This window comes from Carassius gibelio, chromosome A9 (assembly GCF_023724105.1).
Source record: "Carassius gibelio isolate Cgi1373 ecotype wild population from Czech Republic chromosome A9, carGib1.2-hapl.c, whole genome shotgun sequence".
Taxonomy (NCBI): Eukaryota; Metazoa; Chordata; class Actinopteri; order Cypriniformes; family Cyprinidae; genus Carassius; species Carassius gibelio.
In genome coordinates this window covers 27296885-27319654 of record NC_068379.1, presented here as the reverse complement: position 1 = coordinate 27319654, position 22770 = coordinate 27296885, and the positions used below count along the sequence as shown (strand labels likewise).

The 22770-nt window shown below is 35.4% G+C and overlaps 1 protein-coding gene across 2 annotated transcripts in view; it reads left to right on the top strand.

Annotated features, from left to right (window-relative positions):
- csrnp3 (cysteine-serine-rich nuclear protein 3) overlaps positions 1 to 22770 on the top strand; it is a 46468-nt gene that overhangs the window by 14993 nt on the left and 8705 nt on the right. Inside the window, exons 1-2 of one of the 2 annotated variants that reach the window (XM_052607127.1) lie at positions 13442 to 13645; positions 21970 to 22187. In XM_052607127.1, the coding sequence (XP_052463087.1) occupies positions 21983 to 22187 (205 nt within the window). In that variant the 5' untranslated portion in view covers positions 13442 to 13645; positions 21970 to 21982. Of the gene's footprint in view, positions 1 to 13441; positions 13646 to 21969; positions 22188 to 22770 lie in introns of those variants that run through there. The other variant, XM_052607126.1, reaches the window with a different exon arrangement.

Genomic DNA, 22770 nt, shown 5'->3' with positions numbered 1-22770 from the left:
AGGATCATGGACCTGTTTTTGTTGGTGCCTTTGCCCCTGTCTTTGTTCCTGGTTTTCCATTTGCTCTTGTTCCTGTCCTTGTTTAGTTTAATTAGTCATCCCATTCACTTGTGTCTTCCCAATTATCCTGTGTATTTAGCCCAGTCTGTGCAGTCTGTGTTTGTCGGTTCTGAACGTCATTGTGCAACATGTTTTCTCCTGTGGATTATTAAAGTCAGTTCTGTCTGGAATCCCTCGTCTCCTCGCTTTGAACAGTAGACAAGTGTGACAGATCTGAGGAGGAAATTTTCATTTTTGGGTGAACTATAGCTTTAAAATGAGAACACTGGTTTACAGCTGGAGTTTGATATAGAAAGCAATGCATTCGAGCACAGATCCTGGATCAGGTTCCATCTGCCAGTCATTTGAGTTCACAGCTTCAGTTTGCACACAGCGACTGATGGAAGAACAGTGTGTTTTTGCACTGTTGTTCTGCAGAAGATCAATGTGAGCTGCAGCAGCCGGCTCCGTGTGCAGGGTACTGAATAGCAGCCAGATATGTCATCCTTCTTCCGTGTGTGTGTGTGTGTGTGTGTGTGTGTGTGTGTGTGTGTGAGAGAGAGAGAGAGAGTTGATGTCTATAGCCTCAGGCAACAGCAAGTTAACAAATGTACAAAGCAGGAATGAGCCTCATTTCCATAAAGCACCCAATGTAGAAGAGCATTTAAATGGGCTCCTTTGTTTCTAATTGTGTTCAGCTTTCTTGCTTGTTGTTCTCCAAAAAAACAACTCTCAAGTCCTGCACCGACAGAGACTTTTACAGTTTACTTAGTAAACCATCTTTTAACGAGAGCTGCTCAACCGAAATGATCTTCACACAATAGTAAAGATTTATTAGCGGTGTATGTTTATATGATCGCACCTTTTGTAGGTCTCTGAATCACTGATTCTTCAGTGCAAATGGATCTAAAGACGTAATAGAGCAATATTCAGTGCAGTAAAACAGGAAAATAGACTGTAATAATCACAAGAGTGTAGTTTATGTGCCATTATATTGCGTATCGGTTGTGTTTTGTGTATCATTTTAACGATCTAGCAAATGTAATGTTAGGCTTGTTCTCAAGCAGCTTTCAAGCATCTCACAACAAACCTTTTTTTCTTATGAAACTAATGTGTGTCAATGGCTACCTGTTGCAAAATCTAAAGGAAAGATTTCTTATTATAAATTAATACTAGCCTATATGTTAAAAAAATTATTATACATTTTTATATTTATATTACAAATGATGTGCATTAATATAAAGTAGCCTACTGAAATATTAGACTATTTGCATTGTGACAAACAAAATAAATAAATTAAATCATGTTCAGTTAAGTCAGCATACATTAAAGTACAAAAAATACTAGATCATTTTATTGATCATATTTTACAGACTGAATACACAATATTGGTTTGTTTGTTTATTTATTTATTTATATAGAGAACTTAATGGATTTTGATAATGAGTATTTTCTGGTAATCTATGCTGATTGTCCTAAAATTAATAGTGCAATGCAAAAAATGCATTAATGCATTTTAAGATCTTAATGATCTTAAAAACAGTGTTTTAATTTTCTTAAGAAAGATATTAAAACTTTAAATTTATATTAGAATTCTTTTAAAACTTACATTAAATACATTTACCGTCAATAAATTAATTTTCAAATAAATTATGTTCTTGATGAAAGAATCCTGAAAACAAATGATCATATTTACATGTTAAAGTGTTTTAAAATAGAAAACCATTATTTTAATTTTGAAATAATATTTCACAAAATTAATGTATTCTTGCAGCCTTGGTGAACATACAAGACTCGGATATTTCAAAAAGAAATATATAAAAAAAAAACATTACAGATAAAAAAAATGAATATAATCCAAATAAAATATTATACATATACAGTATTAATTATTATTATTATTATTTTTTATATGAAATATGACCTGTACATATTATTGGTTTTATGATCAGAAATCCATGTAAAAGCGATTTACATTTTATTCAAAGTGTCAAATTATTCTAATTTATGTTTATTCAGTGTTTACAGCAAATTACAATCACTAAACAGATTGAACATTTTATTAGTCCTCTTTATGAATTTCTTTGCATGGAAAAAAGGGTCCCTCAGGGGTACCGCAGTAAACATCACTGTATAATTTGCACGCCTCGGGTAGCTCTGCTTTATGAATGCTACCCGTGACCTTTTACAAACACATTCTTCTTCTTTTGGCATTTTCATGCTGTTACTCGCAGGCCTCTGACTCTTCCTAACACTGTTATGGAGTATGGAATATATCAAGGCTGCGTTTATGTTTACTCAGACACACTGCTGGGCGGCCACACATCGGCAGAATGACATCAGCCTCAGATATATATCATTATTCCAGGCTACAGTTCCTGCAGATGAGACCTGGCGCTCTCAAGGTTGCTCTTTATGGCTCGGCTTAACACATGATTTATAAGGTTAAACACAACCTTTGCTGTGTTTTGGGGAAGCTATACTATCTCTCCTCATAATTTACAGTTAAACTAAAAAACAAGATACTTTTTTAAGAAAAGGTAAACACTAGTAACCAACAAAATCAGCAGTATTTAGACACAGAAACAGTGATGATGTCAATACTTCTTAAAATGTACTAACTAGAAAACATTCTAAATGTATATTATGTAGTTGTATGAACTGCAGGATTTGTGTGTGTGTGTGTGTGTGTGTGTGTGTGTGTATATGTGTGTATACATATATATTTCACTTGGATATACTGAATGTGAAAATTAATGTCACTCGACAAAAAAAAATAAACGATATATTGTGACAAAAAAAATTAGTATTAGAAGAAAAACTTAATTGAAAAATGTTGCACTGACCTACTAACTAAACAAAATAATTACTAAAATCTAATTTAAAGCTCTCTCTCTCTCTCTCTCTCTCTATATATATATATATATATATATATATATATATATATATATATACTGTATATATATATATATATATATACTGTATATATATATATATATATATATATATATACGTATATATATATATATATATATATATATATATATATATATATATATATATATGTATGTATATATATATATATATATATATATATATATATATATATATATATATATATATATATATATACAGTATTGTTCAAAATAATAGCAGTACAATGTGACTAACCAGAATAATCAAGGTTTTTCGTATATTTTTTTATTGCTACGTGGCAAACAAGTTACCAGTAGGTTCAGTAGATTGTCAGAAAACAAATGAGACCCAGCATTCATGATATGCACGCTCTTAAGGCTGTGCAATTGGGCAATTAGTTGAATTAGTTGAAAGGGGTGTGTTCAAAAAAATAGCAGTGTGGCATTCAATCACTGAGGTCATCAATTTTGTGAAGAAACAGGTGTGAATCAGGTGGCCCCTATTTAAGGATGAAACCAACACTTGTTGAACATGCATTTGAAAGCTGAGGAAAATGGGTCGTTCAAGACATTGTTCAGAAGAACAGCGTACTTTGATTAAAAAGTTGATTAGAGAGGGGAAAACCTATAAAGAGGTGCAAAAAATGATAGGCTGTTCAGCTAAAATGATCTCCAATGCCTTAAAATGGAGAGCAAAACCAGAGAGACGTGGAAGAAAACGGAAGACAACCATCAAAATGGATAGAAGAATAACCAGAATGGCAAAGGCTCAGCCAATGATCACCTCCAGGATGATCAAAGACAGTCTGGAGTTACCTGTAAGTACTGTGACAGTTAGAAGACGTCTGTGTGAAGCTAATCTATTTTCAAGAATCCCCCGCAAAGTCCCTCTGTTAAAAAAAAGGCATGTGCAGAAGAGGTTACAATTTGCCAAAGAACACATCAACTGGCCTAAAGAGAAATGGAGGAACATTTTGTGGACTGATGAGAGTAAAATTGTTCTTTTTGGGTCCAAGGGCCACAGGCAGTTTGTGAGACGACCCCCAAACTCTGAATTCAAGCCACAGTACACAGTGAAGACAGTGAAGCATGGAGGTGCAAGCATCATGATATGGGCATGTTTCTCCTACTATGGTGTTGGGCCTATTTATCGCATACCAGGGATCATGGATCAGTTTGCATATGTTAAAATACTTGAAGAGGTCATGTTGCCCTATGCTGAAGAGGACATGCCCTTGAAATGGTTGTTTCAACAAGACAATAACCCAAAACACACTAGTAAACGGGCAAAGTCTTGGTTCCAAACCAACAAAATTAATGTTATGGAGTGGCCAGCCCAATCTCCAGACCTTAATCCAATTGAGAACTTGTGGGGTGATATCAAAAATGCTGTTTCTGAAGCAAAACCAAGAAATGTGAATGAATTGTGGAATGTTGTTAAATAATCATGGAGTGGAATAACAGCTGAGAGGTGCCACAAGTTGGTTGACTCCATGCCACACAGATGTCAAGCAGTTTTAAAAAACTGTGGTCATACAACTAAATATTAGTTTAGTGATTCACAGGATTGCTAAATCCCAGAAAAAAAAAAAATGTTTGTACAAAATAGTTTTGAGTTTGTACAGTCAAAGGTAGACACTGCTATTTTTTTGAACACACCCCTTTCAACTAATTGCCCAATTGCACAGCCTTAAGAGCGTGCATATCATGAATGCTGGGTCTTGTTTGTTTTCTGACAATCTACTGAACCTACTGGTAACTTGTTTGCCACGTAGCAATAAAAAATATACTAAAAACCTTGATTATTCTGGTTAGTCACATTGTACTGCTATTATTTTGAATAATACTGTATATATATATATATATATATATATATATATATATATATATATACACAAATTATAAAAGCGCATAATGTTACAAAAAAATTAAAACAATTCAAAATAAGAATAAATACTATAATAGTATGTAAATAATACTAAAATGGCACTGCCTGAGGATAGAGTTGGTATATCAGTCTTTTCTAGTAGATCTTAATTGGTTACAGTCTCACAAACAGCATGTTTACTGACACATAACAGTTAGAAAACCCTTCACGGCCATCTGGAAAGCCGAAATGACGCTCATAGAAGAGACTGTCCATATTGAGCTGACTCAGGCTGGCCGGATATCATTCACTCTATAGTTCTGTTCCAAAACCTTTCTGTCTACTACTTACACAGGAAGATGCCTTCTAAGGGAGGATCATAACTGAAGACCCCTAAGTAAATAAATATATATGTCCATCTTCATCTGCATAGAGACAATATGCTGTTATAGAGTGACATACAGTCCTATACAAATCTCAACTGCTTGTTGAGAGTCGTGGCCTAACGGTTAGAGAGTTGTAATATGTAACTCAAAAGTTGCAGGTTCATGTCTCGGCACCAGAAGGTATTTTGGGGGAAGAAATGTAAAGTGCTCTCTTCTTTGCAACTATATTATAATCCAGCTTGAATCTGCTAAACGTGACTATAAGCCATGAAGATGTTAAGATATTATAAACATTAAGATCATGATTTTCCGTCAAGCTGCTTCGAAACAATGTGAACTGCAAAAAGTGCTATACAAATACATTTAGATTGATTTGACTAAACTAGCACGATTCTCTAATAAGTCTAAAAATACAAAATATTTAGTATAATAGTTTATTTTTAATAAGTATGTTTATCATCATTTGTAACACTTCATCTACCATCTTGGATGGACAGTTTCCATAGAAGTTGTAGAAATTAGGGCTGGGATAAACGATTATTTTTTAAACGATTAATCTAGCACTTCTTAATCTTTCACTTCACTTTTTTCACTTTCACTAGCAATTATTTTTTCGATGCATCAATTAATCTAACGATTAATTTTTTCAGACCGATTCAATTTTGATTATCTCCCCATTAATTGACTAATAACAATTTATACATGTTGATTTACATATCTGAATGAAAAAAACATGAATTCCTTAACATTGCAATATACAGTGGGGCTCGAAGGTTTGGGCACCCCTTGCAGAATCTGTGAAAATATGAGTAATTTTCAAAAAATAAGAGAGATCATACTAAATGCATGTTATTTTTTATTTAGTACTGTCCTGAGTAAGATATTGTACATAAAATATTTTAACATTTATTCCACAAGACAAAAAAAATGCTGAAATTATTAAAATAACCCCACTCAAAAGTTTGGGAACCCTTGGTTCTTAGTACTGTGTTCTGTTACCTGATGATCCTCGACTGTCTTTCTGTTTTGTGATGGTTGTGCATGAGTCCCTTGTTTGTTCTGAACAGTTAAACTGAGCAGCGTTCTTCAGAAAAATCTTTAAGGTCCTGCAGATTCTTCAGTTTTCCAGCATCTTTGCATATTTGAACCCTTTCTAGCAGTGACTGTATGATTTTGAGATACACCTTATCACACTGAGGACATTTGAGGGACTCAAACACAACTATTTAAAAAGATTCAAACATTCACTGATGCTCCAGAAGGAAACAAGATGCATTAAGAGCTGGGGGGTGAAAACTTTTGGAATTTGAAGATCAATGTAAATTGTACTTATTTTGTGTACCGGGAAACATACAAGTATCTTCTGTTGCTTACGAAGGGCAGAACTAAAAGGAAAAAAAAAAATATTTCAACAAAATAAGACAAATTTGGCAATCTTCATCGTGTTCAAAAGTCAAAACTGAGGCTGATACGCTCTAAAGCGTATCTGTACACTTCAAAGTGCCACCTATGTAGGCTGCTGACTATGTTTTGGAAGAGCCTTTGTGTCCATTATCTGGCTCTTCCTCCCTCCCTGTCTGAGCTCTTGCTCTTTCTGTCTCTCTCTCTCTCTCTCTCTGGCTCCAGCGAGACTGTGTGTTCACTGTACTTTGCGGTTGCCCTGGCTTTCCCTCTCAGCAGGCTTTAGTACGAGACAGAGAAAGAGAGACTCGCCTGTCACGCACCGATCTGACCCAGCTGCTGTGGACCAAATACCCCTCGGTGTCTAGCAGCAAAACACCAAATTACTGCAACATTAAAGAGCAAATGCAGGTTGTTAGAGTAAACACTGAAGGTATATTTCAGATAAAAATCTATGCTCTTTCATTATTTACTCATGTTGTTCTAAACCCATTTGATGTTTTTTTTCTTCAGTGGAGCACATAAGGTGAAGAACATTTATGAAGCTTTTTTCCGTGTAATTCATAGTGACCTTGCCTGTTAGGCTCCAAAAAACACCATAAAAATTGTAAACCATTAGAAATATAAGACGTAAGATGTTTGATGTCAATGACATTGTCACAAAACATTAGAACCAATTATATTGTTACTTGTATATCTATAAGATATAAAATGAACGCTAAAGGTTTTGACAATTTATTTTTCTGTTGAATTTTTTATTATTTTAATAATTATTTTTTCTGTTATATAAATATATATTTCTTTTGAATTATTTGAATTGAAATATTGAGATATTTACAACCTGAAATAAAATTAATTACGTTTTTGTATATATATTTGAATAAAGTAAAACAAAAAATATTATAATATATCTGGTTCTTCAATGAAAGAAATAACAAGCATATTGATTTTTACTTGTTTTGTCTTAATTTGATTTAATATTTAGTTTTATTTTAAATCATCTTGATGCCGCCTGGTTGAGAACCAATGCTTTACAGTCATCATGAAATTCTCATTTTCTTCTCTTTCCTAGAGAAACAAGACATTCAAGGAGAACAAAATGATTTTATCTTGATTGTACTGTATATGTTTGGAAGTGTTTGGTGAAAAAGTGGGATTTGGAATGTCATTTCTGGGGTGGGACATGCTATTATATTTGGATAAATTAATATAAAGACAAAAAAAAATTCTTTGTCAACATGCAAAAATGTATCGGCCACAAAAACACCATTAACATGATTTAAGAAAGTCATTTTGATGTCGTACTGACTTTTAACATGGATCCAATTTCATATGTACATAGTACAGTATTTAATTGAATTCACACACCCTTTGGGTTCGATCATGAGTGGGACTCACACAAGATCGTCTTCCAGCAATTAGTTAGCGGTAGTTATCTGGAGGACTGTGGGGGAAAGGCATGATGAACTGAACAGTATGAGTCAGTGTGCTGATTTCCCAGGCCTGGGGGCAGGCAGAGGTTAGGATGGTGTTAATTACAGACCTATAACATCCAATAAAACATTCGGCAGGCACACCCAGACTACAATGAGGATGTAGAGACTCAAAAGCCCTGAACTAAACTAGGTTACATCCTTGACATGCTCAGGGCAGAGACGTGTTACTTTCTGATGGTCATTGTGTGAAGATACGAGTTGTTTTGAGCACCATCCACAGGCCTCTCAGTGACAGTGACTTCTGGTTTTGTTCTTCGAGTTCAAACGAAGCCAAGAAACTTCATTATCTGTTAAGCGCTCATAAACGTTATAATCACTGCAGCTGAGTCATGGCTTTTAGGCTCTGAATGAATAGTTGTTTGAGAATGACATGTGTTTTTTTTTTCATTCTGTCAGTCAAGACTTGGCTTATTGTTCTTCCTTGAAAGTTTATCAGCAATACTACCACCAGAAAATAGCATGCTGAAAGCTATCCAGTTATTAAAAAGTGCTTTTATATTCCTCAGGCGGCAGAAATAATGACTTTTTTTTGGCTCCGGCCATCCATTTTTCATGCCGCCGTCACAACCAATGATTTGATTTGGAACCAGACTCCTCATTTGCATATGGCCTAAATATAGTCAGCAAATGTCTATGCAAACAAAGTGCAATACTTTTATATTCTCTATAATTCTTATATGCACAAAATCATAGGACATAAATATGAGAGTTCGAGCAACACAGTCATGGTCTTTTTAAAAACCCAGTGAGCTGCCTATATAGTCAGCTGCGTTCTAAGGGTGCACCCAAACCATCATAGGACCTCATGGCTGATTCAGGATGCTCTGCATAAGCAACAGCATCAAATTACAATACTTATGCACAGTGCACAAGATTTTGTTATTTTATGATATGATAATTAATGTTTCTGATACCTGATAACAAATTCAAAATCAGACGTTGCCCTTTTTTTTCTTTGTAGGAATTAAACCATATCTACAGTATTGCATTATTTGTATTATTTATTTTTCATATTTATCAATTATTCTATAATATTTATCATTGTTATTAATATTTTTAATGTATTAAGAAAAATTAAGGATTTTGTTTTTCATTCAAACAGTGCAAAACATGTCTTACGTTTTTATTTCTTATAGAAAGAAGCAAGAAGAAATATTAAGTACAAATAAATAAAAAGAGATCAAATATAAAAAAACAAAAAAAAAAAAACAAGGGTTGACTCTTAAAGGAAGAGTTTTAAAAAACAGCATAATTGTAGAACTTTCATTAGATTGCATAACGAGATTTTCAACAGAATTCAATTGATGATAATTAAAGATATAATTAAATATTTAAAAAATAATTAAAAATCACAAATTTTATTATACTAAATTTCATTATAAACCAATTTAATATACATGATATAATCTATTTGTATAAATATAAACTATTATTTATATATTATATTCTGTATATATATAATAGACATAATAAATATATTTTTATAAAAATTTTCCACCTTGTATACCATCCTGAATATGCACAATGAAATGCATTATGGAATTGAGGTCTGCGCAAAGAATACATACTTACGAAGGCATCTTGAAAGGCAACATAATCATGCATTTTGGAACCGCATTCCCGCTGTGAACATCTTAAAATGCTACCCACGTAAGCAGCTCACTCGGTTTTAGAGCCTCAGTGTGTGTGTGTGTGTGTGTGTGTGTGTCGACTGCCAGTCATATGTTTTGAATCTTTACGTGATGGAGCTCCTGGTATGATATCCCATAAGAAAGAGAGGGGATGCAGATTAACAGAAATGACTGTTATACAATTGTTATTCCAAGATGGAGAGGAAATGAGAGGAAATAATTAGATTTTTCTGGTGAAATCAGGCACTGAGCCATTCATGACTTTCTGTTCTCCTCTCCAATGGGTCACAGACCCACAGAGCCATAGATTCGAGTTCGGGATAAACATTTTATATTGAAGGAAATTATGCATTCTGTAATTTTCAGCGCGAAAGCAGGAAACAATAGTGTACTAGTGTAATACTGCAAAATTCTCAGTGACAAAGACATTTAATGTTTAGTTTTCCACAAATCAGATGTTAACAAAGAGGCTTCTCTTTTTTCCAAAATTATTTATTTGAAGGATTTGTTGATTTAGAGGCTTCTCACTTCATATTAAGTCCATCCTTGTTTTAAGCAAGTGAAAATACAGTACAATTTGCAGGAATTAGATAGGCTTAAATGAATACTGTAATTACAGCAGGAATTATGCTGTCTGTTGCAGAGAGGTATACTGACTGTTTTACACATTTTTAATTGCTGGACTTTACTTATTACTCAAGAGAATCTAATAAGTGAGATTTAGCTTAATTACAGGAGGTCCGAATGCCTCGGTGAGCAGAGGATGAGTCGTCCCACTTGTCTTTCTCTGCAGTGGCCCTTCACAACAATAAAAGCAGTAATCAGAGCATTTATTTGTGCTCTAATAGCTGGATGACCACACTATCTGTGTCTCTCTGTGCCATTTATGTGTCAGAACTGTAATGCTAACATTAATGATAGCTCCACAGCTCTACTCCCAGGAGCTTTTGAGACTAATTTAAAAATGCACTCTTAACCCAAATTCCTGCTTTATTTACTGATCATGTGGAGGACTGGGTGTATTATAGCAATATTCTGTAGCCTGTTTTGTAGATAATTATGTATATCCATGGAAATTATTCATTCAGAAGAATAATTTCAACTAAAAAGCTAGTGTTCACAAATAAATAAAAAATTATAAGAAGCAATAAGTAAAATACAGCAAAAATAGTTATATATATATATATATATATATATATAGAGAGAGAGAGAGAGAGAGAGAGAGAGAGAGAGAGAGAGTGAGAGACAGAGAGAGACGAGCACTAAATAACCGCAATAATAATAATGAATCATTTAAATGCACCAATATAACAACAGTTACAAACAGCATATGTAAATGCATATTCTCGTACTAAACATTTTAATATATATGTATATATATAAAAAACACAAAATAGGTGTATGTGAACATTATTTGATGGCACAAATTAATCACTGAATCAGAGTTTTGAATCAATTCATTGAACTAATTCAGAAAAATTTTTTACACTGTTTTACACAATTTTTTTTACATTCAACACAATCGTCTCTCAACAGCTCATTAACAAACTGGTCCAGTTGGGGCTCAACACTAAACCCATTGGTTTAAAACACATGTGTAACTGGCTGTTGGACTTTCTGACTGGAAGACATCAGGCAGTACGGGTCGGCAGTAACACATCCAGCACCATCACACTGAACACTGGGGCCCCCCAAGGATGTGTGTTGAGCCCCCTCCTCTTCACTCTGCTGACACACTACTGCACACCATCAGAAAACTCCGAACTCTTCATTAAGTTTTCGGATGACACAACTATAGTGGGTCTCATTAGCAACAGAGATGAGACAAACTACAGGAATGAGGTGAGCCACCAGGCCGGGTGGTGCAGTGACAATAAACTCTCTCTGAATGTGGAGAAGATGACAGAGATTGTTGCTGACTTCAGGAGAGTGCACGCTCAACATGTTCCTCTGAACATCAACGGTGCGACTGTGGAGAGAGTGAGCAGCACCAAGCTCCTGGTTGTGCATATCACAGAGGACCTCTCCTGGACTGACAACACCGCAGCACTGGCCAAGAAAGCACAGCAGCATCTCTCCCCCCTCCCTCCAGAACATTTATGGTACCTGTCTCACTCGTAAAGCCCTCTACATTCGCAGGTGATCCCACACACCCATCACACCAGGCCAGGACCAGCAGACTAAAGGACAGCTTCATCCATCAGGCTGTCAGGAAGCTGAACACTCTCCCGACCTTGCCCCCACTCCCTTCTTTTGCCCCAGGCACCACTGAACACTTAACTCTCAGCCCCTCCCCCAGCTCCCACATCCCCAGGTCCTTCCACTCCCCACTCCCACTAACAAACTGTGACCTGCACCAGACACTTTGTGCAGCATTGGTCTGGTCACTACCTCATTCCAACCTCTACAGTCAGTTTAAATAAAGAACTGCTCTCTGAGCTTTTTGTCACTTTAAATCAGTCTGAATAAGCTCTTTTCCACTACAATCATTTTATCTGCACTGTTTGTTTACTTTACTGGTTTCCACTCTATCTGCCATGTGTCTTGTGCCGCTTTATTTAACTGTATTTTATTTTTATTTTATTTTTTACTTTTAATTTGTATTTTTTTAACATGCCCTTATTTGTCTAGTTGTATTATATATTTAATCTGTATCTATCTGTATTTTTATGCTCTACTGTTAGTCTTATCTGTATGCACCAAGGTTCTGAGAGTAACACAACTTAAATCCTCTGTATGTATGTGCTGTACATGTGGAAGAATTTACAATAAAGCAGACTTCACTTGATTTGATTTGACATCGGTCAAATTCTGTATTGATGCAGTGAAAAATAATGTTGCTTTCCAACCATCAACAACTAGCATTTTGCTTGTCAAAGTTTTTCTCGTATTGATTTGTTTGAGACCCAAAATTTTACCTTTTTGTGTTCACAGTTACATGTAAATATAATAAAGCAGTCCTGAGCTCTGGCAATCACAAAAAACTACACTTAATCACAAAAGTGTTATGAAAGAAATTCCTAATTTTATTCAGCAAGGATACATTCAATTGATCAAAATTCACAGTAAAACATTTATAGTGTTACAAAAGAATTATATTTCAACTATATTATGTACTTTTGAAATTTGTGCTTTTCAAAGAACCCTGATGAAAACTGTTTTCAATGAATAGAAATATTCAAATATAAATTATTTTAAATGGTGATTTAGAGGCAGCTCCTTTCGAAAACATGTATTATATAGTACAGTAAATACTAGCAGATGCATTTCTTCCATAATACTCTATATTACAGCATCCAGCTGTAGTGTTTGGATGCGAGACTGTGTGTGAGTCACTTCACCTGCCTTGAAAGGATTTATGAAGCACAAGTGCAGCACAAGTTCATTAGCACAAATCCCATTGAGCCCAAGCGTGTGTGTTTGACTGTTTATGGTACAGTATATGAGTGTTTTGGCTCATTTCTGGTTGCCCTCATTCACCTCTACAGATTATGGTGCTGTGGCTGTTATCGACTGTCTCTTCGCTGTCTGTTCACTCTCTCTCTCTCTCTCTCTCTCTCTTTCTCTCTCCCTGTCATGATGGTAAAAATATCTGCAGACAGCAGGAACACAGGCACAGTTCTCTCTCTCTCTCTCCCACCCATGTGATCTCTCAGGCAGGCGTCGCTGTGCACAATCTCCAGCTCTCCGCCAGCTGCAGCTAATGAGTCTTTGTGTGGCTCGAGCAAATGAGAGAGAGTGTTCGGTCTGTTTTAGACCGGAGCGTATGCTAACAGCAGTGGAGACCCGGGTTTACCTCTCTCGCCCTGGTCTCCTCTTGAGTCCAAGTGCAATGGAGGGCCTTCATTCAGACCTTCTCATCTGACTCTGAACAGCGTGAGGGAGGAGAGAAAAGCAGCAGCGGTCGCAGGTTGGTGCATTTTGAAATGAAAGCATGACTCGTGACCTGTGTGTCTGTTCTGATGTGTCATGCACAGCCTGATGGGAGATCTGAGCTCAACTTCACGTGAGCGCGCGCTGCTTTGACCTATAGTACAGAAGTAGCACTTTCGTGAAATGTCAGTAGGAATGTGTCATACTCTATTAGAGATTTTGATATTGTAACTTGGTAGATTTGAGTTCCAAACCAGTCAAGATAAGTAACTTGTTAAGGGTCTTTAAGTTAAATTCATTTGAAACTGGCTCCATTAATGTCAAACATTTAATTAATGTGCATCACAGGTGTAAGTCAGTATGTTGTTGGTTTCATTATACATTTATTAAAGATATCTCAGAGAGAATGACTTGCCATTTGTTTTAAATAATCATTTGTTTTGTTTCCATCAAGTTCCAAATAAGAATGGAAAATAATCAATTGAAATGATGAAATGAAGTGCCTTTCTTTTATAAAATGAAATATGTAGATGTAGATACCAAAATAGGTATGTCCACATGACTTAGTTAATATGTAAAAGTTTTTTTAAAAAGATTAATTAAATAAATTAAAGATTATCCTAAAATAGGTATGAACACATAAATGTATTTATATAAAAACTTTTTTTTAGATTAATCAAATATATTAAATAGAGATTATACCAAAATATTATCACATAGTTGTTTTAATATATATATATATATATATATATATATATATATATATATATATATATACACATACATACATAAATAAATATTATCCTAAAACAGATATTGACTAAATTATGTATTACCCAGGAGTGCATTAATAAATACATAATCTTTTTCTGATGAATTTGAAGAAAAATTAACTATACTGTGATATGCAGTTTGTGTGATATAACATTTCTCACATTGTGATGTAAGACTGTGGTCATCCTGCACAACCCACTGTAAGTCTGCTCATGCCGCTCAGCAACCGGGGCCAAGAAGTATTGATCACTGAAGGCTGTCAGTGCTACATTAAAACACACATGTGTATGTCTGTATTTTACACAGCTCGTCCGGGGAGTGCCTGTTTTAGTCTCTGCTGGTTTTTGCGGCAGGATTTTCATTTTTTAACATGCTGCAAGTATACTGTGGAAAACTACAGCAGCTAAAAGAAGACAAAGGGGGAGAGAGAGATAGGGAGCAAGAGCTAGGGATGTAGAGGAGAAATAACTAGCTTTGTGTGGAGAGTCAGTCTCTCTCTAGTACAGCAGTCAGCTCTTGTTACCTTGGGTTAGCCGGAGATGTCATGCTGCTGATTCACTGAGTCAAGAAATGGGAAGCGTTGCTCCTCTGGCTGTAGTCTTGATCGCGAGTGTGGGATATTCAACATCGACTGCTGTAAAGTTGCAAGTCGCATCTGCTGTAAGAAAATACAGTAATGTCATGAAATTTTGCAGCATAAGTGCAACCCAAATTGTACTTCCTAAATGTCACACTCATTTCATCAGTGAATTCCCCCTGATTACAGATGCGCTGTTGCATGAGCGTTTATTTTTGACTCTTGGGTGTGTGTGCAGTAGATGCCCCACAAATGAAAAAAGCAAAATGACTCTCAAATGTGAAATTCACTATTTGTGTGAGTGTATGGGTGTCTCCATGGCAACCGCTTTGGGTATCGCAGAGCTGCACGGCATCCGCCGAGGACGGTAAATGCGAATGGATTTTCAACAAGGGGAACTAATTGTGATGATTACGAGAAAATTGACTTACACTGTGTCTCCAAGACTAGAGAAGCCATTTCCAATTATTGCAAACCTTCCGCATCTCGCAGGACTCAGCGGGACTCAAACAGATCTCTGGCTTAGATCAAGGGTATTTCTGTTGCTTTAAGGGAACAATGTTTCTCCATCCAGTCCTTGAAATCTAGGATAGAAAACGACAACAGTTAGCATTCGTCTTATTCATCTCAAAAGCAGTTGCAATCCACTTTTTCTTCTGTTTTAACATCTGCCACACAAGATGGCTAGTTTAATTAAAACTCAACTCCACAGTAATTTCAGGTATCATTCATGTCTGAATCACAAACGGTGTTGTGCAGTTGTGCACTAATCAATAACTTCAGTTAATTCAAAACTGGTACCTGGTATACAAATAGAAATCAGCCTAACTGGTTTCTTAAAAACCCTTATCCACACTTTAAAATATATTTTGTGAAGTTTTAAGAACTGATTACTGGAGTAAGTTTTACAAGAAACCATTTTGGTCTTCGTTACTTGCCATTTCTTTGTAATTCTTTGTGAAATTTACTAACAGTTTCTGAGTAAAAATCACTTCAACATTTTTTTTTTTAGGCCTTGTCCACACTAATACATTTTCGTCTGAAAACACAAATTTTTCTCTGTTTTGACCTTTCGTCCACACTGAGACAACTTCTTTAATCAAGGAAAATTAGCTTTTGAAAACCCTCTCCAAAGTTGATAAATTTGCATTGTAGTGTGAACTGTGAAAACGGAGGCTTTTGAAAAACGATGAGACAAGTTTAGTCATGTGACGCATATTATACCAATAGATATATTTATACTGGTATTGTTATGTGCTATGAACTTTCACACTATTGCTATAGATGTGTTACTTTGTGCACTCTTCATAACTGCATGAAAATGCCTCATGTCTGTTCCGTGTGTATCGTCTGCAGTGAGCTTTTTTGAGTCTTTACGCATGCGCAGAAAGTGGATTTAACGTTTTCTGGTGTTTTAGTGTGGATGAGACACTTTTGGAAAACGCTTGAAAACACTAGTGTGGATGGAGAGGGTTTTAAAATGAAAACGCTGTTTTCAAATGTATCCATATTAATTTAGATGCATATATATATATAATATATATATTTTTTTTTTTTGTTAAGGCCAAGGTCATGGGTTCAATTCCCAGGGAAAGCAAGAAAAATAGTTTCAAGAAAACTACCGGGATGCCACCTTAAAGGTAACCCAATATGTAGCCTTTTAGTGCATAAAGTTTTCTGTGGATTCAGTTGCTCCAAAGGTTGAGAGAAGGTGCTTTGAGAGGGTTTGTCGAGAACAGAGCTGTGTGCTGCCCTTATGGGAGGGAGAGGGAGACACATTCCGCACCACTGCTGTGGTTTGGAAGTTTCACCACACACACACACACACACACACACACACACACACACACACACACACACACACACACACACACACACACACACACACACACAGAAACAATACGCCTCAGCTGAAACCCATATTCACTATATTACATATTCATTAAATTTTTTACCAGTTGTCTTTATTTTTTAATGAATGTTTGAATAAATGGGTCATGAAAACGTGTTTATCATCGTCACCATTTAAATGTTTATATTTCAACAACAAACTGAACTATAAATATAGCCTAATTATATCATTGAAATGCTATAAAGTGCAAATTAAATGTGTATATGCATCTCTTGATGGAGTAAATGTGTAATAATATGTTAATTAAATAATTCAATTTTATTTTCGGTTTCATCGTTTCAGTTCTGCGTTTCTAAATGTAATAATATGTAGCTGTTATTTTAATTTGTTTGTTTTTTGGTTATTTATTTGAGGATGTAGCATCATATAATCCCGTCAGATTTTATTGTTTCCAGTTGATCAGCAGCTCTGCTGGGCTTCAGTAGTCTGCCAATGGCTCTGTGAGGCTTGCAGTGTGAAACAACACATTCCCTCCTTTAGTAATGAGGCTGCCAGCCAGCCTTCCTCTCTCTCTCCAGACTCTGATGCATTGATTTATCAGTTGTGTGTGTGTGTGTGTGTGTGTGTGTATTTTTCACTCTTCTCATCGCTGGCTCAATTCTAGCAACAGAAATAAGCAGGAGACAGGAGGGAAAAGATACAGTCAGGATGCGCTGCTGCTGCAGGTTTAGGAAATCTGTGTGAAATCACAGCAGGAACAGGTTTATTACATGCAAGAACAGAAACCCAAATGGCAACACCCTAGCTAAAACTCAGTGTACTATGGCAACTGCATGCAACCAGTGTTGGGCAGTAACATGTTACTAATACTGTAATTTGATTACTTTTATAGTAACGGAGTAATCTAACGTGTTATAATTTTCAAAATATTAATTCGAGTATAGTTACAAGCCGAGGTCTCTATACGTTACTGCCGCGTTACATAGCTGACAGAATGCAGTGTTTTATAATCTAAATTAAATTACATTTAATTTATGCATTTAGAAGACGCTTTTATCCAAAGCGACTTACAGTGCATTCAGGCTATCCATTTTTACCTATCATGTGTTCCCGGGGAATTGAACCCCCAACCTTTTTGAATCCCGTCCCAATCCCACGGAAAAACTGGGGGAAAATCCCATCCCGTCCCAAAACCAGAAGAATTATTCCCGTTCCCGCCCACTCCTGGATTGTATATTTTTTGGCTGGAATCTGTCAGTTACAGTAAAAGAAAGAAAATACAGTAGGCTACAGATCACAGCATTAAAATGTATATGTGTGTGTATATATATATATATATATATATATATATATATATATACACACACACACATTGCACACACATTAAATTTCATGTTAATCATCCATGCTAACCTTGGTCACGCTCAAGTTAACATGACCCAGACGGCAAAAACTGCATCTTGTTTGCTTTAGCCTAATTATTTTGCAGAAGCACTGCGTTTCGTTGTTATTCGGAGTGCACACAAATAAACGTCGAAAGATTGATTACTTTATCTGCATGACCAAAAATGACGAGTATTTTGACAAAGAAATTCCCTCTGCTCTGAGTATTTAATAATCACTCCGCTCCGATACCAGAAACACCGCTCCGCCTTCATTCCGTGGATAAAGTATTTCAGTGCATTTCATTGTTATGTTCATAACGAAACCTATATTAAAATAAAAAATAACAGGAGAGTTTCAACGACACTCCGACTTTTTAAAAAAATCTGCTCCTCGCTCCGGTCAGAATCACACCGCTCCTCTCAAATACTCTTGTCGGGTGAATGCGGCGCTCATAAAAAGCACAGGTCAAAGCAGTGCGCGAATTAAACATTTAAAAGTACATGTAAATGAGAGAGTAACTCGAGCGCTGAGTTAACACTGCTGTGAATGATGTGGTGTTGTTCAGTAGCTGTATGATGGAGCATCCAGAACTGCAGCTGATTGAATGTGCGCTGCAGCACGATACTACATTCAAAAGCAGACTGTAGAGACATTTTTATCGTCCACAATCAGAAATCTTCATATCGCACACCCCTAGTTTATAGATAATTTATATAAAATGTAGGCTAAGTGTATTCCTGGTGCCGCCCACTCCCGCTGACACTTTTTCCCGTCCCGTCTCAATCCCGTGATTAATAGTGATTTTTTTTCCCAATCACCCAAAAATGTCAGCCTCTATTGCAGACTCGATGCTCACACTGGTTGCCAGATTGAGGACACGCAACAAATGTATTGTCAATGGAAGGTGACGAGCCTAACACTGTACTGTAAGTTGATGAATTGGATTATCCACGTTTTAATATTCCTCTGGTTATAGTGGTTTTTAGCTGAGCCAGTTTGTTTGCTGGCTTCCAAGGTTGCAATACACAGTTTTTTCCAACAACTGGAAAATTGGCATTGGGCAATGGTATTTTAATGCTTTAGTACAAAAAAAAAAATACATACAGCACCTTTAAATTTCTCCTGGGTACTTCACTTATGAAAACGTTTTTTTCCGTTTTTTTCTAAAGATTCCACTTATTTTTACATCAGTCTACCGAACATTTCTTTCTCAACAGCCTTTGAGTCTGATTTCATGTTATTTTCAGTCATGCTGTGTCCTTGTACTTTGATTAATAAATTAATAAGCTGAGGTAGCCGCTTTATGAGTGCAGTCCAACACTGAAAACTCATCTCAAGTTTCCCATTGGTTTTCTTTCCTTAAGACACTCAATCAAACACAGACAAAATGGACTTCCTGGATGACTGAGGTAGAATTAAATTAGTAGTTTTTCCCCTCTGCTTCCATCTGGGGTCCTGTAAGGCCTGGTGATCAATGACAGCGAGGAGGACAGGAAAGGAGAGGGGGATGTGTGCTTTAACACTTATCACTAATTGAGTGCTTTGAGGATCTCAGCCAACCTAAGCTTGATATTGAGCAACAACAGCTGACCACTTCTTCAGTGGCCGGGTTCTAAACATATATTTTCCTCATTTATTTTCTTCATAGGGATCTCAAACCAGCTCTGAGATTAATTACATTATAGAGTTTTATTATAAGCAAAAAGTGTTTGAAAACACCAAAAAGTCTTTCATGTGCAATATCTGAATTTTATATTTGAATTACACTTAAATCTGTAAGTATAAATACACCCACTCACACACACATACATATACATATATATATATATATATATATATATATATATATATATATATATATATATATATATATATATATATTATAATTGACTATAATGGGAATAAATTATATTTTGTAATTTTATTTTATTTACTAATTTAATATTACATTTATAATTTAATATATTAATTATTAATTTAATTAGAGAGTATTCATGGGTCAAAGATGAAAAGGGGTTCTCAAGCAACACAACAATAATGCAGATTTAAGTTTTTTTTTTCTTTTTTTTTAATGTTTCCCGTTTCGTTGAAAAAAAAGGAGAAAATTTTTACAGTGATTATGTTATGTATTTTTTGAACAGTAATCATTAGATGAGATTAAAAGACTAAATGCATTCAAGGTTCACAGTTCAGAATTAATTGTAATAGAAATCTTTACAGATTTTTGCCACTATCCTTCAAACCAACCAGTGATTCACCCAAGTTATTAATAATTTCAATTTTTATTTTATGTATTTTATTAAGTACAGGTCATAATAAGTGTTATTTAATTTTAACATAAATGTATCTGTTATTCTGAATGATGATGGATCAGTATTACACCCATATCATTTTCACACAAGTTATTTGAAACATTAAAATAGACACTTAACTTGCATTTAATATGCTTTCTATGTATATAAATTCACTTTTGTCAATTTAATTTGATGCAGACACCGAAATGGGACAGCTCTTCTTTGGCCGTTATTGGCGTTAACGTGCTGCGTTAACGTGAGACTCTTAGCGGGCGATAAAAAATATATCGCTGTTAATCTATTCTCAAAGTTGGGTTGGGAGCTGGGTCTAGGCGAGCTATGATGACTTTCACCTTAATATTTTATATAACCGACTGACTGAGGACAGCCTAAAAAGATGTTTAGGACAGTTGACGGGTCACTGCTGCGCATCGTCACGAAAGCTTATTTTTCTCACGTGTTTTTACGCCTTACCACTCGTCGATTTAAACATTAAAGCATCCAAAAACAAGACGCGGAAAAGCTGATGTGTATTATATTGGATGCGTTCATCATCTCTTAAAGGGACCGCGCCTAATTTAGCCACTGGCTGCTGTAATGTTAATCCTAGAAAATGAAAGAAAATCACTCACTGCTCTTGACTGCATTACTTTGTAGTTTAAACCGTCAAACCAAAAATTATTCACACACCAGGTATAATTTTTGATATATATAGCAAAACTGTAATAATGTGAGAAATGTTGAAGGTGTCTGAATAAATGTAGGTTGGACTGTATATTTCATTTTTACATTGAAGACTATCCAGTGCTATTTTACTATTTAATTATTTGGTTTCTTTACCTTGACACCTACAAACTTGAAAAAAACGTAAACATTGGTGTGAAACAGGCGTAAGGTTGTTTGCACCTTGTGCAATGTGGAATTAGTTTACAGCTTTTTCAAGCACTCTGTGAAGCATTTTGGAAACAGGAGATGAGCCCCTTTTCTAATGCACCACCTAGCTTGATAAACCCCTTCTCGAAGACTTACTGTTTGTCAATTTTATTTGGGTAACACACATATTCTGAATGCCTTCGGCAGAATTCGAATGAGCCATTTTAATCTAGATTAATTTCAAGATCACAGTGAGATTAATCTAGATTTAAAAAATCAATCTATGCCCACCTCTAATATATATATATATATATATATATATATATATATACTGATGATGTGAGAAGTCTTTAATTGAACTGTAAAGTTATTTACAATGTCATGGTAACAGCGACTTGATCAGTGATTATGATTGATTGATCTCTTTCCAGGATTATTAGTAAATACAATTTTCTATAAATGCAGCTGAAATCACACTGACTTGTGGCTTCGCCGAAAGCATTTATCATCCAAATGCACTTATTACTAAAATACTGTGTAATTGAATGTTACAATGGCATTTTTACTTGCACTCTATGAACCCCCTCTCTCTCTGTCTGGTGCAGCCTGACGGCAGCCATGAGTGGAATTCTGAAGAGGAAGTTTGAGGAGGTGGAGGGGGCGTCGCCCTGCTCCTCACTGAGGGAGTCTGAGGAGGAGGAGATATCCAGCACTGAGAGCGGAGACAGCAGCGACAGCGTCAACCCGTCAGCGTCACACTTCAGCCATTCTTCATCAGCATCAGCATCATCCTCATCGTCAACACACGCACTGCAGCGGACAGGTGAGACAGAGAACTACAGTTACAGCAAATGCTTTAAGGTGAAGTATTCAGAAAGCTGTGAAGTTTCAACATTATTACAGATTGAATATTTAAATGAAAAAATAACAGGGTTTCTGCAGGATTGATGAAGTAAAATATAAGACTTATAGAAGTAAATATAAGAAATATAAGGCCAAGAAAATTTAAGGACAAAATTAAATGGAACACAATATGTAAACATGGTCTATAAATGTAAATTGCTAAAATGACATACAATAAGACACAAAATGACGTGAGAAATCTTTAATAGGTCAAAATTAAATGAGTTTAAGATTAAAACCAGAACAAATCTCCAATCCATTGTTAAGACCACTTTACATTTGCATGCAAAACTTTGTGCCACAACTTTATGAATATAAGATGTTCTACTCTGATTTAAGCCATTTTAAAGACTTTTTAAAAGACCCACAGAAACCGTTAATAGAGAGAAAAGTAGCCTACAATCAGTGCTCTTAAAAAAATAAAATAAAAGGCATTATTGGAGAATGTTTTACAAGAAAATGCTATTTACATTTTTTTATTCTAAATTTTACATTTAATTCAC